This window comes from Lolium rigidum, chromosome 3 (assembly GCF_022539505.1).
Source record: "Lolium rigidum isolate FL_2022 chromosome 3, APGP_CSIRO_Lrig_0.1, whole genome shotgun sequence".
Taxonomy (NCBI): domain Eukaryota; kingdom Viridiplantae; phylum Streptophyta; class Magnoliopsida; order Poales; family Poaceae; genus Lolium; species Lolium rigidum.
Window position 1 is genome coordinate 123,742,527 of NC_061510.1, and position 8,901 is coordinate 123,751,427.

General features: G+C 39.3%; 1 protein-coding gene and 1 pseudogene across 1 annotated transcript; both read right to left on the reverse strand.

Annotated features, from left to right (window-relative positions):
* Positions 1–1,778: 1,778 nt before the first annotated feature.
* LOC124698156 (probable indole-3-pyruvate monooxygenase YUCCA10) lies at positions 1,779–3,274 on the reverse strand. Its single transcript, XM_047230672.1, has 4 exons — positions 2,622–3,274; positions 2,266–2,499; positions 2,053–2,175; positions 1,779–1,958 (listed from the first exon to the last, which is right to left on the reverse strand). The coding sequence occupies exons 1-4, from the start codon at positions 3,231–3,233 to the stop codon at positions 1,779–1,781; spliced, it is 1,149 nt and encodes a 382-aa protein (XP_047086628.1). The 5' UTR covers positions 3,234–3,274.
* A 3,085-nt stretch (positions 3,275–6,359) lies between these two features.
* Positions 6,360–7,839, reverse strand: LOC124698158 (annotated as a pseudogene).
* Between the last annotated feature and the right edge of the window lie 1,062 nt (positions 7,840–8,901).

Genomic DNA, 8,901 nt, shown 5'->3' on the forward strand with positions numbered 1-8,901 from the left:
TAGATTAACAAGGACGAACAAGGACAAGAAAAACTAAGCTAAGCTAAGAGTTTTCTAAAAGATTACAACATAGGAAACTAAGATCAGATTAGTCAAAAAATGATGTAATTACAAGTGTACATAATTATAGCCAAGCTTTACTATGACAAGTGACCAAATATCAAAAAAAATACTAGAAAATCCTAAAACTAATCTTGGTCTTCTCCCAATCTTGTTCTTCAAATTACACCCCATACAGTAAAGTGGTTCAAAATAGTCATCTTCAAACCTGAAATAAAAAACATCAAAGACAAGGCAGAGGAGAGTATGGGTTAACGTATGTGTCTTGGGGGAAATGCATTGTTTTGTTTAGGAGCTTAACCCATGCGGGGACAGGAACTAGTGTGACCAAACTAATCTAAATGATACGCTTTTGATCAGAAAATATGAAAATTGGCAACAACAATTATAAACCAGCTATTAGTGACCCAACTCAAGGCAACAAATTTATAGGAAACCGAAGGCAACACTAGCCAACTAGAGGCAACAACAACAGGACAATTAAACATGGATGGGCGGCGCAAACACTGCTTCACCCGCGACTCTCGTCACATGTGTGTTGCGGAATCTGCGAGAGCGAGTGTGACTTCGACGAAGGTGGTGGAGTCTAAGTCATGATCACAAGAGTGTTGATGCTTGGCTCTGATACCATTTGCAGTTGTCAATCTCTCTGAACCTGATAAACAGTGGTGGAGACAAAGTGATAAAGTACTCACACGAAGAAGACAAGGACAAAACTACCTACAATTCAGACGGTCAGCGCCATCCCATTGCCCTCACTCGGTACCATACTATGTCGCCACAATGTTGTTGACTCTTGCCATTTTACGACAAGTTCATGGCGACAATCTAATCTAGTTGGAAACGGTAAAACGACCAGGTCGAGAAGAAGATCACCCTGGTTTATTTTCTACACTTTTGCTTCAGTGTGCCCCCTCTCCCCCAAACTCAAACACATCAAAGGCTGAGATCGCTCTGTACCCCTGCCTTCGTAATGAAACTTATGAAAGGGTATGAAGTGATCTCAGCTCTTGATGTGTTTGAGTTTGAGCGGAGGAGGTGCACTGAAGCATGCTTCTGTTTTCTAACTTAACTGCCGACAAAACTGAATTTCTTCCAACACCTGGCACATATGGCAATTTTTGTGACCTCAAACTTCACTTCTCCTAGAATTTGCACCGGTGACCATGGCATATTGGCATATTGACTCATGTTGTATTCATCTTCAAGTACTGCTTTTTTAGAACATTTATTTATTCTAGGATAATATTACTTTCTTTCGAAGCTTCTAACATTGAATTCAGTCATCCAGAATTTTGACAATCAACGGCTGTTCTGCATTCATATAGTATATAATCATCATCTCGTAGTGTCATCCTAGGACTGATGAATGGCATTACAGTACCTCAAATGGATCCTAGCGAATAATGTAGTTGATGATTACCCTGTGGTTCATTGTTGGGGGTAAACATGCCACAAGAGTTTTTTCTACAGAAAATACACTGCTCATCATCCCAGGAATTTTGCTTATATGAATTCAAGGTAAACAGAGTACGGTAGAAAACCATAAGTTCAGAAAAAATTACAAAGCCCCTTTTAGACAACGAGAATAGAACTACATGGCCCTCGTTGCTAATATACAAGAGCAGAGTTTACTCCCTTGTACATACGAGCCATGGCATGAAAATGTCTCAAAGATATCACATACTTGACCCATTAAATTACATATAAATGCCAATTTAGCCGGACATAGATGATATCACAGATTTAATGTCATTGGCGATATTATTGGCATCCGCGGCAATACCGGCCAATCCTCTCCTCGCCAATCCAGCACAGTAAAGCTGATTTTCACCTTTCCAATGATTCGGATAATCTTTGGTAGGCAGTCCATTGTCATTTAACATGCTCTCACCATTCTACACACATAAATGTCAAATAACTTGGTTAGAAGTTCTAAGAATTTTTCTTAAAAATGAATTTGACTTAGGCATAAAAAATCAATGTTTGTACCTTGAGCCACACGTTTGTTGTGCTCTTGTATCCAGTTGCAAACACAATTGCGTCAAATGAGATTTCATCACCACTTTGAAATTTAACTATATTTCCCATGATTTTACTAATGCTTCCTTCAACCTATAAGAGGTAAATAAAATGTTAATAAACTGGCATAGTAAATATATATGGTATATATAAGCTCTATATTAGGTCCAAGGATATACTTACTTGGATGATTCCTTTTTTATTAACCCAACAAGTGCCAACATCAATCACAGAGGATCGGCCGGTTTTTGACTTGAGCATCATTGGACCCATTTTTGGCATTGTGATGCCATTCCTTGATAGGTCTCCAAATATGAATTTTGCGGCCATAACAAGGAGGTTATCCACTAGATTCAGTGGAAGATGGTGGGCTAGTGTCATCCCCAACCGGATGAGTTCCTTCGTCATTACATGAATCTCGCACCCAAAAAAACGTCACACATCTTTGCAACTTGCATGATACAAGAAAATAACATTCTAGTTCTAATAATACTAAGAAATTGTATCTTATTACCAAATAAATTAAAAAGTGCACATACCGGGCTTCGTATAACAATCGAAGTATTGGCACGATGGGTCGCGAGGTCATAAGCAATTTCCATCCCTGAGTTGCCAGATCCAATGACCAACACACTCTTACCGGAGAAGCTCTTTCCTGACTTGTATCTTGACGAATGGATGGCCTCACCCGGAAAACCGTCAAGTCCAGGGATCACCGGAATATTCTCGGCACTATTCTCACCACTGGCCACAACAAGGAACTTTGCACTGAAATTCATTGTTGTGCTCTCCACCATGTCACGGGCCACGATGGACCAACACTTATTGTCATTGTCATATGTGGATGACTCCACGCTAGTGAGATACTTGGGTTGAATATTGAAACGCATAATATAGTCATCCAAATACTTGACAAACAATGCTTTTGGTATGTATGTTGGTGCATCTACTGGGTATGACATGTGTGGTAACTCACAAAACTCCTTTGCAAGATGCAGCTTCAAGCGGTCGTATGCGCGGTTGCGCCAAAGTGACGCGCTGCAGTCCTCGCGCTCGACAATGACATAGGGAATGGAGAATTGGGTAAGGCATGCTGCCGTCGCGAGGCCTGCTGGACCGGCACCAACAATCAGCACGGCAACATTCTCCATCGCAAAGACAAGATTTGGCGAAGTTGTGGAATTGGGGTGCGGTGGTAGATTAGGAGACTCAGAACAAGAAGGGGATTTTGGTTCTAGGTGTTGGCTGGATGAATCTGTGATGAAATAATCGCATATGAGGCATATATATGCTTGTAGATTTTCTGCACCAATTCTGTTTTGTGAATGGTTTTAGACTAAGGACTGTAGGAAAAGGTAATGATTAATTGGTGGATAAAACCTGATCTATCCAGTTCTCTATAGATTAGAATGTTATAAATGAAATTGTTGGTGTAAATGCAGAAAAGGTAGGAAAGGTAATCTTGATCTTCGACATTCTTTCGGAAACTTAGTAATCGTATATGGATATGTTTAGCATATAGTTGGTCATCGTTTCCTTTCTCTCTTTTTACCGTCGCATTTCTTTCCTTTGCTATCGCCATCAATTAAAATTCTTTTAGGACAAGATATGCTCACAGTACATATCATCCAGGTGTTTCTTACCTTTCATGCACTTGGTAGGATAAGGATGAGTCAACGTTTCTCAACATTTTTACCCAAAAAGGTTTCCCACCATGCACTAGACTAAGTAGACCATAACATTTATCTGTAGCTGATGTCATCCTCGCGCAAATGGACTATTCCACCATGCTACAATTTGCACACTGCTTAGGTGAACTCTGCTACATCTTATTCTCGTTTTTGCTACTTTTATGAATGATCACCGCCTCACCGGCCATATGTAAACATGTATACTCCAATGTCTTATCCGCATGGAAATTTGTGGTTACAGGGGTGATGTAAAGTAGCAACATCAGAATTTTCTACTACAATAAAACAAAGAGTATACTTCGTATTTTACATGCAATTTATATTATGGAAAACACACCTCGCCCTGAAAAGACATGGTTTGTTGACGAGAACGAGGAATATACATGTGTGCAATGCATCTCATGCACCGGTAAGTAGGAAAAACAAAGTCTTTAAATGATTAAAGTGACTAGCAAGGAGTTATGGAAGTGGGCATGATCTTTGCTTATTTTGCTACCTTTGGAACACCTGGTAAATAATTAATAATTAAAAGGACTGAGATGCACAAGCACAACTTACAAAAGACCAACTATGTTACAATTTGTAATTTCAACTTTAACTCAACATTTAAGAAACCCATGGAATATTATTGATTCAAACAAGAATTCATATACATAGTTGAAATGTACATCTCAAATAAATTTTGAATCAAAAGACTACTACAGAGTTTAAAAGAATATTACAAAGAGTTGTTACTAGTCCACATGACGTAATTACAAATGGAATGAAAAGGCATTGCATAGCCAACGAGACACCGAGGTTATAACATAACAAACAAATATTAGATTAACAAGGACGAACAAGGACAAGAAAAACTAAGCTAAGCTAAGAGTTTTCTAAAAGATTACAACATAGGAAACTGAGATCAGATTAGTCAAAAAATAATGTAATTACAAGTGTACATGATTATAGCCAAGCTTTACTATGACAAGTGACCAAATATATAAAAAAATACTAGAAAATCCTAAAACTAATCTTGGTCTTCTCCCAATCTTGTTCTTGAAATTACACCCCATACAGTAAAGTGGTTCAAAAAAGTCATCTTCAAACCTGAAATAAAAAACATCAAAGACAAGGCACATGAGAGTATGGGTTAACGTATGTGTCTTGGGGGAAATGCATTGTTTTGTTTAGGAGCTTAACCCATGCGAGGACAGGAACTAGTGTGACCAAACTAATCTAAATGATACGCGTTTGATCAGAAAATATGACAATTGGCAACAACAATTATAAACCAGCTATTAGTGACCCAACTGAAGGCAACAAATTTATAGGAAACCGAAGGCAACACTAGCCAACTAGAGGCAACAACAACGGGGCAATTAAACATGGATGGACGGCGCAAACACTGCTTCACCCGCGACTCTCGTCACATGTGTGTTGCGGAATCTGCGAGAGCGAGTGTGACTTCGACGAAGGTGGTGGAGTCTCAGTCATGATCACAAGAGTGTTGATGCTTGGCTCTGATACCATTTTAGTTGTCAATCTCTCTGAACCTTATAAACAGTGGTGGAGACAAAGTGATAAAGTACTCACACGAAGAAGACAAGGACAAAACTACCTACAATTCAGACGGTCAGCGCCATCCCATTGCCCTCACTCGGTACCCTACTATGTCGCCACAATGTTGTTGACTCTTGCCATTTCACGACAAGTTCATGGCGACAATCTAATCTAGTTGGAAACGGTAAAACGACCAGGTCGAGAAGAAGATCGCCATGGTTTATTTTCTATACTTTTGCTTCAGTGTGCCCCCTCTCCCCCAAACTCAAACACATCAAAGGCTGAGATCGCTCTGTACCCCTGCCTTCGTAATGAAACTTATGAAAGGGTATGAAGTGATCTCAGCTCTTGATGTGTTTGAGTTTGAGCGGAGGAGGTGCACTGAAGCATGCTTCTGTTTTCTAACTTAACTGCCGACAAAACTGAATTTCTTCCAACACCTGGCACATATGGCAATTTTTGTGACCTCAAACTTCACTTCTCCTAGAATTTGCACCGACGACCATGGCATATTGGCATATTGACTCATGTTGTATTCATCTTCAAGTACTGTTTTTTTAGAACATTTATTTATTCTAGGATAATATTACTTTCTTTCGTTGAATTCAGTAATCCGGAATTTTGACAATCAACGGCTGTTCTGCATCCATATAGTATATAATCATCATCTCATACTGTCATCCTAGGACTGATGAATGGAATTACAGTACCTCAAATGGATCCTAGCGAATAATATTGTTGATGATTACCCTGTGGTTCATTGTTGGGGGTAACCATGCCACAAGAGTTTTTTCTATGGAAAATACACTGCTCATCATCCCAGGAATTTTGCTTATATGAATTCAAGGTAAACATAGTACGGTAGAAAATCGTAAGTTCAGCAAAAATTACAAAGCCCCTTTTAGACAACGAGAATAGAACTACATGGCCCTCGTTGCTAATATACAAGAGCAGAGTTTACTCCCTTGTACATACGAGCCATGGCATGAAAATGTCTCAAAGATATCACATACTTGACACATTAAATTACATACAAATGCCAATTTAGCCGGACATAGATGATATCATAGATTTAATGTCATTGGCGATATTATTGGCATCCGCAGCAATACCGGCCAATCCTCTCCTCGCCAATCCAGCACAGTAAAGCTGATTTTCACCTTTCCAATGATTCGGATAATCTTTGGTAGGCAGTCCATTGTCATTTAACATGCTCTCACCATTCTACACACATAAATGTCAAATAACTTGGTTAGAAGTTCTAAGAATTGTTTCTTAAAAACGAATTTGACTTAGGCATAAAAAAATCAATGTTTGTACCTTGAGCCACACGTTTGTTGTGCTCTTGTATCCAGTTGCAAACACAATTGCGTCAAATGAGATTTCATCACCACTTTGAAATTTAACTATATTTCCCATGATTTTACTAATGCTTCCTTCAACCTATAAGAGGTAAATAAAATGTTAATAAACTGGCATAGTAAATATATATGGTATATATAAGCTCTATATTAGGTCCAAGGATATACTTACTTGGATGATTCCTTTTTTATTAACCCAACGAGTGCCAACATCAATCACGAGAGGATCGTCCGGTTTTTGACTTGAGCATCATTGGACCCATTTTTGGCATTGTGATGCCATTCCTTGATAGGTCTCCAAATATGAATTTTGCGGCCATAACAAGGAGGTTATCCACTAGATTCAGTGGAAGATGGTGGGCTAGTGTCATCCCCAACCGGATGAGTTCCTTCGTCATTACATGAATCTGCACCCAAAAAAATGTCACACATCTTTGCAACTTGCATGATACAAGAAAATAACATTCTCTTCTCAAAAAAAAATAACATTCTAGTTCTAATAATACTAAGAAATTGTATCTTATTACCAAATAAATTAAAAAGTGCACATACCGGGCTTCGTATAACAATCGAAGTATTGGCACGATGGGTCGCGAGGTCATAAGCAATTTCCATCCCTGAGTTGCCAGATCCAATGACCAACACACTCTTACCGGAGAAGCTCGTTCTCGACTTGTATCTTGACGAATGGATGGCCTCACCCGGAAACTGTCAAGTCCAGGGATCACCGGAATATTCTCGGCACTATTCTCACCACTGGCCACAACAAGGAACTTTGCACTGAAATTCATTGTTGTGCTCTCCACCATGTCACGGGCCACGATGGACCAACACTTATTGTTATTGTCATATGTGGATGACTCCACGCTAGTGAGATACTTGGGTTGAATATTGAAACACATAATATAGTCATCCAAATACTTGACAAACAATGCTTTTGGTATGTATGTTGGTGCATCTACTGGGTATGACATGTGTGGTAACTCACAGAACTCCTTTGCAAGATGCAGCTTCAAGCGGTCGTATGCGCGGTTGCGCCAAAGTGACGCGCTGCAGTCCTCGCGCTCGACAATGATATAGGGAATGGAGAATTGGGTAAGGCATGCTGCCGTCGCGAGGCCTGCTGGACCGGCACCAACAATCAGCACGGCAACATTCTCCATCGCAAAGACAAGATTTGGCGAAGTTGTGGAATTGGGGTGCGGTGGTAGATTAGGAGACTCAGAACAAGAAGGGGATTTTGGTTCTAGGTGTTGGCTGGATGAATCTGTGATGAAATAATCGCATATGAGGCATATATATGCTTGTAGATTTTCTGCACCAATTCTGTTTTGTGACTGGTTTCAGACTAAGGAGTGTAGGAAAAGGTAATGATTAATTGGTGGATAAAACCTGATCTATCCAGTTCTCTATAGATTAGAATGTTATAAATGAAATTGTTGGTGTAAATGCAGAAAAGGTAGGAAATGTAATCTTGATCTTCGACGTTCTTTCGAAAACTTAGTAATCGTATATGGGTATGTTTAGCATATAGTTGGTCATCATTTCCTTTCTCTCTTTTTACCGTCGCATTTCTTTCCTTTGCTATCGCCATCAACTAAAATTCTTTTAGGACAAGATATGCTCAGAGTACATATCATCCAGGTATTTCTTACCTTTCATGCACTTGGTAGGATAAGGATGAGTCAACGTTTCTCAACATTTTTACCCAAAAAAGGTTTCCCACCATGCACTAGACTAAGTAGACCACAACATTTATCTGTAGCTGATGTCATCCTCGCACAAATGGACTATTCCACCATGCTACAATTTGCACACTGCTTAGGTGAACTCTGCTGCATCTTATTCTCGTTTTTGCTACTTTTATGAATGATCACCGCCTCACCGGCCATATGTAAACATGTATACTCCAATGTCTTGTCTGCAGGGAAATTTGTGGTTACAGGGGTGATGTAAAGTAGCAACATCAGAATTTTCTACTACAATAAAACAAAGAGTATACTTCGTATTTTACATGCAATTTATATTATGGAAAACACACCTCGTCCTGAAAAGACATGGTTTGTTGACGAGAACGAGGAATATACATGTGTGCAATGCATCTCATGCACCTGTAAGTAGGAAAAACAAAAACTTTAAATGATTAAAGTAACTAGCAAGGAGTTATGGAAGTGGGCATGATCTTTGCTTATTTTGCTACCTTTGGAACACCTGGTAAATAATTA

Coding starts and splice junctions, on each gene's coding strand:
- LOC124698156 (XM_047230672.1), bottom strand. CDS start 3,233: ATGGAGAATGTTGCCGTGCTGATTGTTGGTGCCGGTCCAGCAGGCCTC. Junction 2,500..2,621: donor CGATTGTTATACGAAGCCCG/GTATGTGCACTT, acceptor TTTGGGTGCGAG/ATTCATGTAATGACGAAGGA. Junction 1,959..2,052: donor CAACAAACGTGTGGCTCAAG/GTACAAACATTG, acceptor TTATGTGTGTAG/AATGGTGAGAGCATGTTAAA.